Source organism: Pterocles gutturalis, unplaced genomic scaffold (genome assembly GCF_000699245.1).
Source record: "Pterocles gutturalis isolate BGI_N339 unplaced genomic scaffold, ASM69924v1 scaffold16581, whole genome shotgun sequence".
In the NCBI taxonomy this organism is placed as follows: Eukaryota; Metazoa; Chordata; class Aves; order Pterocliformes; family Pteroclidae; genus Pterocles; species Pterocles gutturalis.
The window spans coordinates 15134-29590 of NW_010105851.1; the positions used below are offsets into that span (position 1 = coordinate 15134).

The 14457-nt window shown below is 39.5% G+C and overlaps 1 protein-coding gene across 1 annotated transcript in view; it reads right to left on the reverse strand.

Moving 5' to 3' along the window:
- The window catches only part of ENOSF1 (enolase superfamily member 1), a 10376-nt gene extending 5664 nt beyond the window's left edge, over positions 1-4712 (reverse strand). Inside the window, exons 1-5 of the mRNA XM_010087563.1 lie at positions 4664-4712; positions 4408-4446; positions 3865-3947; positions 1067-1213; positions 398-437 (exon numbers count right to left, since the gene is read on the reverse strand). Of these exons, the coding sequence (XP_010085865.1) occupies positions 398-437; positions 1067-1213; positions 3865-3947; positions 4408-4446; positions 4664-4712 (358 nt within the window). The remainder of the gene's footprint in view (positions 1-397; positions 438-1066; positions 1214-3864; positions 3948-4407; positions 4447-4663) is intronic.
- Between the last annotated feature and the right edge of the window lie 9745 nt (positions 4713-14457).

Below are 14457 nucleotides of genomic sequence, written 5' to 3' on the forward strand. Positions count from 1 at the left end.
GCCCTACAGCTCTGTACAGACTGCATTGTCCAGCCTACACTGCCCTGCACAGATGTTCCAGACAGCTTCAAGTTGTCTCAAGGAGTCGCAGTGTGCTTCATGGAGCAGCATGAATTTACTCTCTGTGCCTTGCTTCTCTACCTTTCATATGAGCAATCATGATCATGAATGCATTCTTTCATATTTCTCACAGCTGTCAGAATAGAAAATGTTAGCAGTTACTATCCTAATAGTAATTTAGAAAATGAGATACTTCCAGGTTGTTCACAGAAATCATTTGTGGGAAGAAAAGAACCAGGGAGATAAGGTGGAAGGAGGCAATCCTGGCAGAAAAGAGTTTTAATAGATACCAAGTAATTAGGAAAAAGCCCAAAGCACTTACACATAACACTCGTATGCTCTCTGGTTGCCACACCAGTTCCTATCAGTGCTGACGTCTGAAAGGAAATAACTAACATTCAAGACTTGCTTCTGTTTTTTAATTCCCAATGAAGTTACTCAGTAGCATAAAGGACAGAAAAACAGTTGATTGAGCACACTGTTTTCTACTCATTTTATAGAAAATGTAACACACATTATAAAACTTTATATTGATTTCTTTTTTCCTGCTTTCTTAGCTCCATAAGCAATGTAAAGAATTATACAGCAGGGTGTGTAGAGCAAGGAAGAAATGCACATACTGTACATCTGGGGTTTTAACAGTGCTGCTAAGTATAGTGTGTTGGGAGCACAAATTCTGAACCGAACTTTCAATTTCACCAGAAACTACACATTTAAAAAAAAAAAAAAGTCCATTCAGATTTCATACTAAATGTTGTCTGTCTTGCTCATGCAGGCATTACAGTCCTTTTAGGTATTTTTTTAGAAACAAACTACTTCTTCAAACTTAAGGGAATACAGGTGCAGAATGTGTGTCAAGGTCCTGTAGCAAATACATTTAATGGTACTCTGAATAACTACTTCAACCTGAACTCTGCTTATGTGAAGGAGCAGTATCAAAATTACACAACAGTACTGACTGGAGTCACTATATCATTATTGAAATAAAAAAAAATAACTCTTCAACCATTGAAATTGTTGCATGTCCCATCTGGATATGCATATCCTCATCTGAAAAAGTTAGCTCCCTAATCCACAAGGATTTAAACTCAGATGGTTTAGTGACCCACTCTATTGCTTCCTTTATTTCCCATTGTTGGTTTGCATCCAGCATCTGGGGATAAAGAAAATAAGAATCAAATAGACTGAAGGATTCTTTTGACTTTTTTTTTCTGTCAAACTCTAATAAAAAGAGCTGCAAGAATTGATATGAAGTGGTAGAAATTCAGGAAATAGAAAGGAAATGAAAAGCTGGAATTGCCATTCTGTTCGTATTGTACTTTTGGCTACACTTAACACTGAGTTGCAGCGAGTGTGAAGCAGATCAGGAGCTGCAGGAAGGAGAGCAGAGTCTTCTGTGGGAATGCATGTATCTTGGCAGCATATACTTGAGTAAAGCACCCTAAACCATGGACATGTCTGCCTGAAATTTTCAGCAGAAAAGCTTCTTGACAGAAAAATGCAGTAGTTTAAGTAAGATGAGTGTCTCAAGCAGCACTTCTCTCCCACACAAAGGAGACTTTGTCTCCCTACAAAAAGTGAAACATCTGAAAATAACACTGTGGTTCCTCTGCAGGCTCTTCAGGTCTTTGCCTTCCTGTATTCACAGAGTTCCTGGTTCAGCATTTCATGATACATGGCATCCCATGAAAGCCCTGTGCTGCACTGCAGCACCCAGCGTAGGTCAGCAGCTGTGGCATGTCAGGGAGCACATCAGGCAAAGAATCCAGCCCACAGCAGTCAACAGAGTAACATTTCCAAATCAAAATGTGTGACTTCCATCTACTTATTTCTTTTCATTCAAATATTTTAGTTTTAAAAACTTCATTTCCAGTTTATTTTTGCCCAAGCATTGGTGAAAAAATGTTAACATGCTTTCTTCTGGAAGCCTTGCTGGATATAAAAAGCACTTTAAATCTTCTAAAAGACAATCCTGGAAGTGGGGGTTCTCCACAGACTTGAATGGAAGTTCTGGCACAGAAATACAGGACAAAATTCTTAGTCATACATCTACTTTGGTCATGTCCAATACTGCTCTTTGTTGATACATATCAGCATTTGCTGCCATCATTATTCAGGATTTGAAGAGGGAAGACAAAAATCTTTGTCAAAAAATGTATATAATGAGAGATATTTCATCTTTTGAAAAGAAAATAACATAGTATAGTAGTAAAAAGTGATATTCACCATTATTTTGTCAGGGCAAATAATTTCTCATATAAGCCTGAATCTGCAGATATCATCCCACAGACCTATACCTACCTTTACTTTGAACAAAGGTGCATATTTCGAACAAGATATAGATTACTTCTGAATTATTAATGCAGCAGTAAAACTGGAATCCATACACTAGAATTTACAATTTCAGCATCACTGTCTTACAGAAAGAACATTCTTATTACTTCCCTTGTGAGTAGGCTTCATCCTGCTCTGAAAATAAAACAGCAGTTTTTTTCATAAATCAATGGAAACACATTTATCTTTGTTTGTGATCAGCCCTCCGCTTCGCCTTACCATTACAGTTTTCCTGCAATGCAGCATTATGCAGTAGTAGAAGGGGGAAGTGTCTAAGAGAGATACAGAAGCAATCATTGCTGCCCATGTCATAGAGCTTGAAGAGTTAGACTAGATCTAGTCCGTCTATTGAAAGCATAAAACACAGAAGAATAATCCTCAATACAAGTGTTTACATTCTCCAGCCTTCTCTCAAGGCCTATACGCATAACTGCAAGTAAAGTTACATCAATTATACATCTCCAAATAACTCTACCACATTTCCTCTAGAATAATATTAATTTACACTTTTCAGAATAAGAATAAACTTTTTATCATTTCCTAGCAGAAAACCATTAGAAAATGAGATCAGATGTATGAATAACATCAGCAGAACCAAACTCCTCAACCCAGCTAACTGTAACATATGATGATTTTTTTCTAATCCAGGTATGAACATCCTGTGGCTCAGCAACACTATTTCTAGATATACCAAGGCATCTATTTCCCAGAAGATAAATCCCGTCTGTATTAACTAAATCTGACACCAATAAACTGTCAAAAGGTTTCACAATATTTCACAGAAAGCCAAGCACATACAACTCTCTCTGGCAATAAGGATCCTGCTGTTTGAAGGAAGCTATGGGCCTCCTGCTGCTGACAGTTTCATAGTATTCCTCAACACCAAGGCAACCAGAAGTTCTAGAAGAAATGAGCAATTATCAAACTTTTGAGGTTCATGTTGTCTGTGAAGGAGACATCTCTGTTTCTTATCTATGAAGTTGCTTCAGGTTAAGGGCACTGTTCTTCTAAACATAGCTATCCAAGCACTGATTTTATGTGTTTTTATTGAAATTCTTAATGGTCACACTTCTGGTTAATTCATACCACTTTCCTGAGTATCCCTGTGTGCATATGCTCCTTTCTTAAACCAACACAGCTGCACCCATGCAAACTCGCTGTTACACACAAGGTACCAACATAAAGAGACTTCCATTTCTACCTTAATACCTTGTTCTCAATACTCAAATTCCTTGGGTATATCCTTGATCATAGACAGGATCATAACACTCTGCCTTACTGGGAAAATTCCTTAAATGGCATTGGGCCTGCTTTTTATCTCCCAAACTGGATCTGCAATGTTACATTTTTACTCAGTCCAGCAAAACTTCTAAGTGTTTAGGAGCAGTGAGAATTTATCATAATCTGTTAGCATTTCCCCACTTCATGTAGCATTTAAAATCATACTATTGTAAGATGAAATATTCAAACCAGTTTTAACTGCTGGTCTGAGTAGCCCAGCCAGGCACAGGATCTTGTACAAGCCAGACATCCATGCTTCAACATTTGCTGTTCTGAAGCAGATGAGAATGGTTTCAAGTCAGGCTGTGTTTTAGTCAACAGAGGATTATTTTGTTAAATAGTGCATCAAAAAATGTTCTTGGGGAAACTGAAGGATTGGAGGTGTTTTGACTTCTTTTTTTTCCTTGAAACCATAATTTTAATCAAATAGAACAATTTTGCTGAATAAGCCCTTCCTTCTTCTCCATGCCTATTTAATTGTAAGAGAACTGCAAACCAGATAAATCCTTGGAAGAAGCAGAGAACAGCACAACCTCCTTGCTAACCCGACACAAAGTTATGTGGCAAAAAGTCACCAACATAGCATAAAATGAATGTCTGACTTTGCACTCCTGGACATGTGAGAAGATGGTAGCAAACAACAGGCTTCATTCATGTCACACAGTCCCCTTCACATTCTCTAAGAGATGCAGAGTAATGGTTTTCATCAGGTACAGATCTGTTTAAGCTCACTCCTTTCCTTCTTCCCAAGCAGGCCATTTTGGAGTATTTCTGGAGGGGAACAAGCATAAATATCAAATTACACTGAACAAAAACTTTTCCTCACCCTCCAGATTTTGTCATTACAGTTGTCCCTCCAACCTGTCTCAGTCTCACAGGCTGGTGGTGTATTCCTGAGTGAGCTACTCCCACCAAAACTGATGAGACTGCTCCAGGATTAGAAGGATTGAGGGTACCGAACTACAGCTTTGAAGGAAAGATGACTTGCCATAAGCTTCTTCATCTGTTAACATATCAGTAATGTATCTGAAATCCATGGAGAATGGCAGTTGTTTGCATCCTGATTCATGGATGACATAAAATAAAAAGGCACAGCATAATAAAACAGTATGATGAAAAAAAGATTAAGTAACGCTAGTCACTTGAGGAATGTCTGTCAATCTTTTCCTTGTTTCTCTGAAGTAAGCAAGGAGTTGAGACAGCAGATATTCTGAACCTTCCCCCCAAACCACCTCATCAGCCTGTGTTATACTGCCAAATGTGTGTGTGCCTAATTTCATGGCTGTGAGTAGTTGATGATGAGCCCTTTTCAGCTTCCTTTTAAACTCTATCCAAGCAGGAGTAAGAAATTAAACGGGAAAACCAAGTCACACTTTCCAGCTTTCAAATTAACTCAGAGAAGCACCTCTGTTGTCACACCTCCTGCTCTCAGGAAAAACCAGATTATTTTAGAACAGGCTCTTTTAGATCTTAATACTGAACAGAATTGCCCCAAAAAGACTGATCATTTCAGCAAACAGATCAACACAGGAGGCCCAAGGCGTTTGCTAGCAGACAATGGTAGCATATACAGTTCAATTACTGAGCTTTTAGTTTTCAGTAAGCAGTTATTTTGGGGGAAAAGCCCGCAGCGATTAAAAAAATTAAAACAACCCCCTAATTATTCAGACTTTTTAAAAAAGCAGCTGCTTGGCCGAATCATAGACAAAGACCTACAGATTAAAGCACAGTCTTTATGGACACAGCTTCCTATTAGCAGTAGACATCAGTCACACTGCCAGACATGACGCTAGAGCTGGACAAGACAATCTGTACAGCTTCCCCAGAAAAGGGGCTAGTTTGCGTCTCTGCATGAGGGGAGACACATGAAGAGGGTATATTAGGAGGAAATGACATCTCTGAGCAGAAAGTAACAGCCACCACCAGGGAAAGTTTCTGTCTGAAATGAGCTGTAAGACCATTTTAGTTTGGACACCAACTAAAACATGTACTCTTCTAATACAGTTAAAAACAATAGGGCCCAGTTGCCTTTAGACTGGAAATACAAGAAGATTTCCTTACTATGTCGACTAGTAACTTCCACAGAAACTAGAAAACGAAACAAATTAAATAATGGGAACCACATGGATGCCATAAAAGAGATAACATGCAGATGCTTTTTTTCTTTATGAGGAGGTGTCATGAAGTGCTAGCATGTTTACATTTGGCACACAAAATTAATTACTGACACCAAAGTAATGTGGTTCTCCACCCCAAGCAAGAGCATTTGACGCTTTCCCCTGAAAACCATTAAGGATTAAGCATCCTTCTTAACCTAGTTTCATTATGGATGCAATATTGGTGGGGTGATTATTAAAAAAGAAAAAAAATACTGTCTTACCTGAAATGGTGACCTTCCCTCCAGCCCTCTCCCTTGCTGGAAATCATCATCATATAACCAACCTTTTCAACATATAAGATGTCTCTTTGTGAATTTTTTGATGAGCCTCTTTTTTGGGCTATATTATGCTTTTGGACTTCGGCAAGCTGAAGGCTGCTGATTGCTTTCACAAGCAGGGGGTTGGAACTAGAAGATCTTTAAGGTTCCTTCCAACCCATACCATTCTATGATTCTACGATTCTATACCAAGAGTTTCAAAGCCACAGAGCAAAGGCCAATTTCTGCCCATCACAACCTGAAGAGTTACCTGGCCTATAGGTGTGGAGAGATCACAACCATGGGTTTATAGGATTCTGTAATACACAAGGACGTGGAAGCTTTATCCTCTAAGTTTCTCTACTTAATTATACAGGTTACCACAAATACCACAAAAATCACCACAAGCAGGTATATGACCACAAAAATCACTGCTAGCAAACATGCCAATTATTAATAAAATGAATATGAATATATATCAAACTATTACAAATTACTATCAGCAATCATTAATATAGTATCAATCAATAATAGGATCAATCAGTATTGTAGGACAACCAATAACAGCAGCAGCCACGTAGCTGTATACTACTACACGCACTACTACAGCTTACCATTAGTGAAGCAAACATCACAATATAACAGCAGATATACTGATGATAGATTACTTATATGTATCTATATAATATCGATACGAAGTGAATGATACAGATTTCAGAAGAAGCCAAACCATCCCAAAAGGGGGGAACAAACAGATCCCAGAGGGGGACCCAACCATCCCCAAAAAAGGGGAGGACAGACTGAGCCAATAAAACAGCAGGCGGAATCTCACTTCCAAAATGATCTGCATTACAGATGCTGCTTTCAGCTAGGCGTCCCTGGGGAGAGACCAACAGCTCATAGAAAGTTCATGTGGGATTCAACTGGGAAGTTCTCAGAAAGAGAGAGGTTCCATTTTGGATAAAAATTAAGTCATTTTTATATCACAGAGACATGAGGGAGTAGGACATTGAGCAGTCAATAGATACTGTTAATTTCTACTTTTCACCTGCAACAACTCATAGATCATGCAATTTTCTGTTCCTTCAGAACAATTTTATTTTTTCAGGCTGTTTTCCACCTTCCCAGATGATAAATTGCCATTAACAGTCCCTTGTTTTGTTCCTATCGGTGGTATCTGTGGATGTCTCTGTTTTCTAGGTACCCCAGCTGCACTTCAAAGAGGCCAGCTGCACTTTTCAAGGATGTTTTCAGATCAACAGCATATTCAGTAGGGAAGTGGCTAAAAGATTAAAATCTCAGATTAAAATCTCCAAGTAAGAAAGGTGAAATCAAGAGAAGGGCATCCAGAGAAACATCCAATAAGCAGGACTAGGCAAAAATATTTTCTTTTAGAAATGCCAGAGCTCCAACAAAATGACTCCGAAATGTTCTGCCCAGTTCCACCACTAAGCACAGTGCAGTTGCTACAGTTTTCCATCCTGCAAAAATTAAGCATGTGCATAGTCTCCAAGAACCCAGCAATGTCTGTACTTTATTTGATATTTTGAAGCTAAACATATGTATAAGGTACTCCAAAATCAAGATCAGATGTGCAAATGAGGGCAACCAGGAGCAGGGAATCTCTCTGAATTAATGAGCATTCTTATATTGAGATCCTATAAGCATTACCTTTCCCTCTCACTTGGCCCATGGAACATTCAGGAGAGCAGCTTCAGCCAAGAACACAGCACTCTTCACTGGTCCAATCTGCTGAGCAAACAAATGTACATCCACCAGTGTCATCCACAGTGGTTCGGTACTCACCGATGTCTCTGTTTCTGTTAAATGATATTTTGGTTGCCAGAAATTAGAAGACAGCACTGTTGATGACACAGCAAGGGGAAAAGTCACTGACACTGGAAAAAAGGAGGAATCTATATTGGTTAAAAATTACAAAAGAAACAGATGCTGAAATTTGTGACTTGCATCAAATACCCACCTGGAACTCTCTCAGTGGTCACTTTCACACACTGGCTTGCCTTAGCACCAGATATGTTCCAAATTTCCAAGAATAAAAATGGAAATCTTTTGTGGAAATGCACACATTTTGTTTTTTACTATCCTTTTCACAACAGGACCCCCAATGTGTCTTACCCAGAAGAGCTGCCTGTCGCTGGAGAGCTCTCTGTAGAAGCCTCTGAAGTTGTTGACCATTTCTCCCACATCTCTATTGACCACGTGAATAAAGAAAGCCTTGACAGCACATATGACTGCAAAGCATAGCAGAATTTACTGCCTCATTGCAGCCAAATGCTTGTAACAGAATGGCTGTGGGCCCTTTCCTCAGCTGATACTTCAAGAAGCAATTTTTTTGACAGTCTATGAATGTGAAGTATCAACATGTAACCCAGATCTGGGTGGCCACTGTCAATTTTGCTGCATGGCCACATTTCATCTAGAAGTCACCCATCTGAAAGAAAATTCCCAGCAAAACAAATGCTAGATTCTGGCTGCTGCTCGGTCATGGTCTTCAACATGATCCTGGAGATGTCAAAATACCTCTTCTCCCCTTGCTTAATTTGCCATCTAGAGATAATGGAACTGATCTCATTTGTGAAGGGTTTGAGAGTGAGAAATGCTACATATTAGGTAATAAAAGTTGTTGGGTAAGATGGCAGATGCCTTGAAAACCCCAAAGAGAGATGCTGCCCATCAGTAGATTTCTGCCCATTGCAGGGCATAAGTGTCTTGGGACGAAGAACCAGCGAGGGTTGTGCTATTTTGTCGCTAAACCAAGAGCATTTGCACAAGGCAGGCCAGCCTGTCAAAGCAGATGTGTATCCCGCTATCTTCCTGAATGACACTTGGCATGCCCAAGCTGTGGAGAGGGTCATTCCTTATCATCATCATGAACAATTGAACTCAGGGGACATATCTATTGCTAAGTGCTCTTCAGAACACTTAGTAGCAGTCTGAAAAGGCTGGGGCTGTTCTAATGACAGTGGCACCAGAGATTATATTTAGCCTATTAGTAATCTAGTTATTATAACCTTAAACCCACTGAAGCTATCGATTGAACTTCAGTTCAGTCCTGGCCAAAACAAGGACATATATGAAAAAAAAATCTCCCCTTGCAAATGAATCCTTTGATGAAGGTGTCAAGATTAAATGCACAGATGTTGATGCAGTCACCTTAACCTGTAACACTAAATTGAAATGTAAATATGGAAACTATTTATATTGCAATGGCAGTCATACATGTACAGTAGTCATAAGCCAATTTGAAAGACAGAGTCATTCCAGAAGTGAAGAGGGTAACATAGAATGAAATCAAAACTCCAGTGAAAGTGATATGGGTCTGACCTTGTTCTAGTAAGGCTGCTCAATTTGTCAGGCACCTTCCATTAAAAAAAAAAAAAAAAAAGAAAAAAAGAAAAAAAGAAAAAAATAAGACGGCAGGTACGGCTGCTAAAGGTATCTAATTTTTAATTCTGTCAATTCTCATACATGTTCATGCTATTACAAAACAGCCACAATATGGAGAAATAAAAGCTTGTTAGTTGTGAAGAGCAAGCACCTAGGCTAGAACTGAGAGAAGAGGAAGGTGGGTAGAGGGGTGTAAGGGATGTAAGTCATCTAGTCGCCAGCTTCCACTCTGAAGAAATGTGAGCCAACGCTCTTGCCTTTTCCTGGGAACTCTTCGGAAGGGCAGAAGTAGAGTTGGCCTCCTTGCCAGGATTCAGCAGGGGCTGCAGTCTAGCACAGGCATTCACTGACAACACACCTTGAGCATCTCCATGAGCGGTGTATTCCACAGTTGCTGGAGGAGCAGGGAACCATCCTCGCTGTTTTAATGATGAAGCAGTCAAGTGATTAGATGTTCTTATTTGTGGCACTTTGATCATAGGAGTCATGCTGAACTGAGATTTATCCTTTTTTGTTTTTGAAAGGGCAGAAATGCTTCCTTACACAGCAAATATAACCCTGGTTCTTCCAAACACTGAAGCTGAGAAGGATCATCAGCCATGGAGCCCCTGGAAGGCTGCCCCTGATGAGAATAAATGTGGGGGCATTGAATGAATGGTGAATGCAGCAGCTGGCACCTGTTGAGGTCCAGGAAACAAGCGAGTCGTTAGCATGCATGGGATGGATTTTCAGGGCCAAATGTAGGATGCACTGATCTATTCATTTCCTGGTATGTACTTATCAGTAGCCTCAGCTAGAAACTCAGTAACCCAGCAGCAGGGCACAAAAGAGAGGGGTGAAGCGCTCCTACTGGGAGAAGCTTTTTGATAAAAAGAGGAATGCTTTCACAGCAGTCAGCTTCAGTGTTGGTACATGACTGATTCATAAACAGTGCTTGTATTTGGGTTTCCCTTTTAGATTTCCAGTCTGTTCCTCAGACCCTGCTGAGTTTAACTAGGTAACTACTGTCTACTGTTTTAAGAACAAATTAAAAGCAACACAGTGGCCAACACGTTTTTACTCAAAGTAAATGAAATACTAAGAGATGGACAATATCCTGTAAATGTACACAGTGATATGAATACTTTGATCCCCCAACAACAGTGGCTATTACAATTTGACAAAAAATATGCCTTTAAATTAAAAGAGATTATTAAAAATAAATAACCAATGTGCTACCTGCAAGAAGCACATGTTTGCATGCAGAACTGACAAGGAAAACAAGCTCCAAGAGTAGGACCAGTAAACAACAGTAATGCCTGAACTCTTAAGTTCGTAGGCATGCTGTACCCACATGGAAAGGAGGGAAACCTAACACAAAATCCTACATCCACGTATATCCATTAGGAAAGAAATGGTAAATTACTTGTTAGACTGTCTGAAATGCCATCACTCTGGAATGAGCTCCAGAGGCAAGCACCCCTGTGAATTTGGGATCCAGGGGCTAGTATCAATCTGGTTAGGCTTTCTGTATATTTTTTTTTCTTCCTAAGAACTGATCAAGGTTCACTCTTACAAATGACAGCAGAACAATGCTCTCTTTTTGTACTGGGACTCCCCAGCTAATACAAAGGGACTCTGCTAGGAACCAGTCAGGGTGAGCTGACCAGAACCACCACAGAGAACAGAAGCAGCACTCGGTGTTAGCCTTGCTCTATTTCCAGTGCACACAAGGGAACAGATGCTCCTCGGTTCCCCTATGTTTCTACCTCCTTTTCAAAACAGGACAGAGAGAACAGATGACACCTGCTATGCCACACCCCTCAAACCTGCTTCCCTCTGCCCTGTGAAGGAGTGCAGAACTTCGTACCTCAGCTGCTCACCTCCATCCTTCCATCTCGCTCTCTTCCTTTCCCCTCCTTCTGCTAAGGGAGAAGCAGGGAAGCTGTTGATGTTCCTCCAGCTAACACTCTCCCTCTAAGTGTCAGTAGTGAAGAGTGCAGAGAGAAAAAGGAACCTGGTCCTTGAGCAAATGCTTAAACCTGTGTCTGTGGGTGAAGTCCTGCAGTGGGTTCTGCTCTCAACTAGGCAACCTCTTAACAGCTTCTCACACCTAACAACCACCTGTATAGGATCCAGCAGCAATCCAGGATTCTTGATCAGAGCCCAGATTTTCCACTCTAAGCCATTATATCAAAAATAGATACAGCCACCCCATTCCCATCTACCATCTCCTCCCACCCTGTCTTGAAAAGGTGTCTGCAGGAGATCACGGGGGTTCCCAGGCCTGGACTGACTGCCAGCCTCCTGCAGCGCCTGGCAGGCCGATGGGAGTCCTGCGCCAGGGTCAGGCTGAGGCAGGTGCAAGACGTGCTGCTGTGAAGGCACTTGCGCTTCCAGGCACGTGCACAGTAAGAGTCCAAACACCTACTGCACAAGAGAATAGCTATGAGATGAATCACAATTCTGGACTTCAGCAGTTATCCACCCAGACCTGTTTATAGTGCCCAAATCAGTTATTCAAATTTAGGTCTTAAATTCCTTAGCAAGGTGTGAGAGCTTGGATCTCCTGTTTGCAATGTGAAGCCGACCGTGAGTGCTCCTGGGGTTTAAACACAACATGACCGTGTAGCTCTAAACAAAGTCTTCTGTGTTAGGGTAAAGTTGGCAAAAATACAAACATCTACAGCATCTTCACAGAAAATTTAAAAACTAAGAAGTTTATTGGATTGAACAGATCAAAATAAATAACAAAAGTGGGGGATCATTAAGTTTAGTTGTTTATATGCATTTATACTCTTTGCAGCTGTGGATGTGTTTTAGAATAAATAGTAGATGACTATGGCTAAGAGAGCATTCTGGCTGTTTCTACCCATCAGCAAATTCCAGGAGACTTTTGTTTGTTTGTTTTTTAAAAGACCTTTCCAAGGCTCCTTTTCAGTAGTAAGAGGTACTCACAAGCCTAGTGAAATGACAATTCAGTGGTTGCAAGGATAAGAACACATAAGGTTCTTCTCATAATGCTTTATGCTAAAATAGAGATGTATTTTATCTAAATAGTAGGATTGTACACATTTTTATGTTTGGAAGTTCACTCAAAGATAGTATGAAAATATCCTTAAAATACTACAGCTTGAAACAACGCATGACAGAAACAATCTGCAGGCCTAGCATGCAGAACGGGTATCACAGGCTTCCGATGGACAATGGGGAGAGTACAGATTACCAGAAATTACACGATTGTTGTAATTAAAAATAGCGGAACATTAATTACATTACAGGAAATACTAAAAATACAGTAAACTTTGCAGTTTGCAGGTTCTGCAAGAAGAATGGTTTTAGTGCTGTATTAGTTACTCAAACAGTACTAGCTCCTTGATCTACAGTGGCACTGAATATACACATCAGGAGTTGCGGTTTGAGTTACACTGGTTGTTGAGACAGGTAACATTCAATGAAGTTGAGATAAAACATCAGCTATCACAAGAACAAATGTATAAAACTCCCTGAAAAAATTGCACAGAAGTCAACAGTGGCTGCTAATACCAGACAAAGCAAGAGAGAGGAAATGCGTTTGCCCTACAGCGTGGCAGTGACCACCAGCTGAGAGTCGATGCTGGACTTGCTCTCACAAGAATCCCAAGTCTGCCTGTCATGGGGGTTAGTTTTAAGTCCAGCAGAATTGTTCTAGCCCATTCCTGCCAAAGACTTCTGAACTGCTGTAGAAAATGTCTCCCTTTTCACATCAATAATGCACTCAGCATCTTGTATGAAAGTACATTAAAATAGTTTACAGAGGATAAAAATACACCCCAAACCCATGAAGGTTTTATTCCCCTCCTTTTCCACTCAATATAAAGGCTACTCTGCTTTTGTCCCCCTCCCACCCCACCCCCCCCTCAAATAAGCAGATGCAATCAAGGAGAAATTTATTTTGAACCAATTCTGCAAAACAGTTCAAACAATGCCATACTTTATAAAAATACTTAGTTACATAATTAAACTTATTACTATTTATATAAAAAGTGTGAATGTGAATTTTAAACTCTGTTAGGGTAAGAACCACATCAAGGTCTTCAGGTGAAACAAATAAATTTTCATAAACATACAAACTCTTTTGGAGAAGTCTTATAATACACAACCATTTACAATGAACATGTTCATTAAGTTAGTGTTTTATTCCTTTACTATACAAGTGTTATTACAATGAACTGTTCCATTCAGTAATTAAAAATCCAAACAACGCCAGTATAATTTTTGGCATTTTTAATAACTGTATTAATACATAAACTCATATGATTGTGTTATTAATTTTAAAATATTTAGAAAAATTAAAATTCGCTGTATTTTTTGGGTTTTTTGATTTTTTTTGTGTGTGTTTATTTTGTTTTTCTTACATAAAGCCCTTTTAAAATTTGATAACCACAGAAGTACAGGTGATGAGCGATGACAAGGGAAAATGAAAAACGATGGCACTGTCCTTACAAAGATCTGTTTGGTAGTTGGATTCAATGTAGTGTAAACCCATGCAGAATGTTGAGTACCAGAACTATATTATCAGCTTTTCTGAAATTCATCTGTTGGATAGCTTTACAATGATAATATGAATTCCAACCTGGTAGCTAAATAAGAGTTTAGTGTTTCAAAATTAAAGTACATAAGCTTGATCAGAAATTCAAGAACCTCATGCAAATTGTTGAGTAAAAGACATGATGTTATTGCTTGATATGTCAGTAGCCAAAAAAATAAATCTAGATGTAGTGTCAGCTGGGCTGAATGCCAGCAAATTTCAATGTCACTATACTTGGACAATATTAAATATATTTTATCCCTTTAGTTTTTAAACTTTCACATTTTATTTTGTTTAGTTAAATAATTCTGTAGGAAGGGCAGAAGTGGGAAGAGCAACTGCATGTAAGTGTGTCTTAAGAGTTAAGAAAAGCAAAAGTGCAATCAAATCCCTGAACTAGTGACAGTTA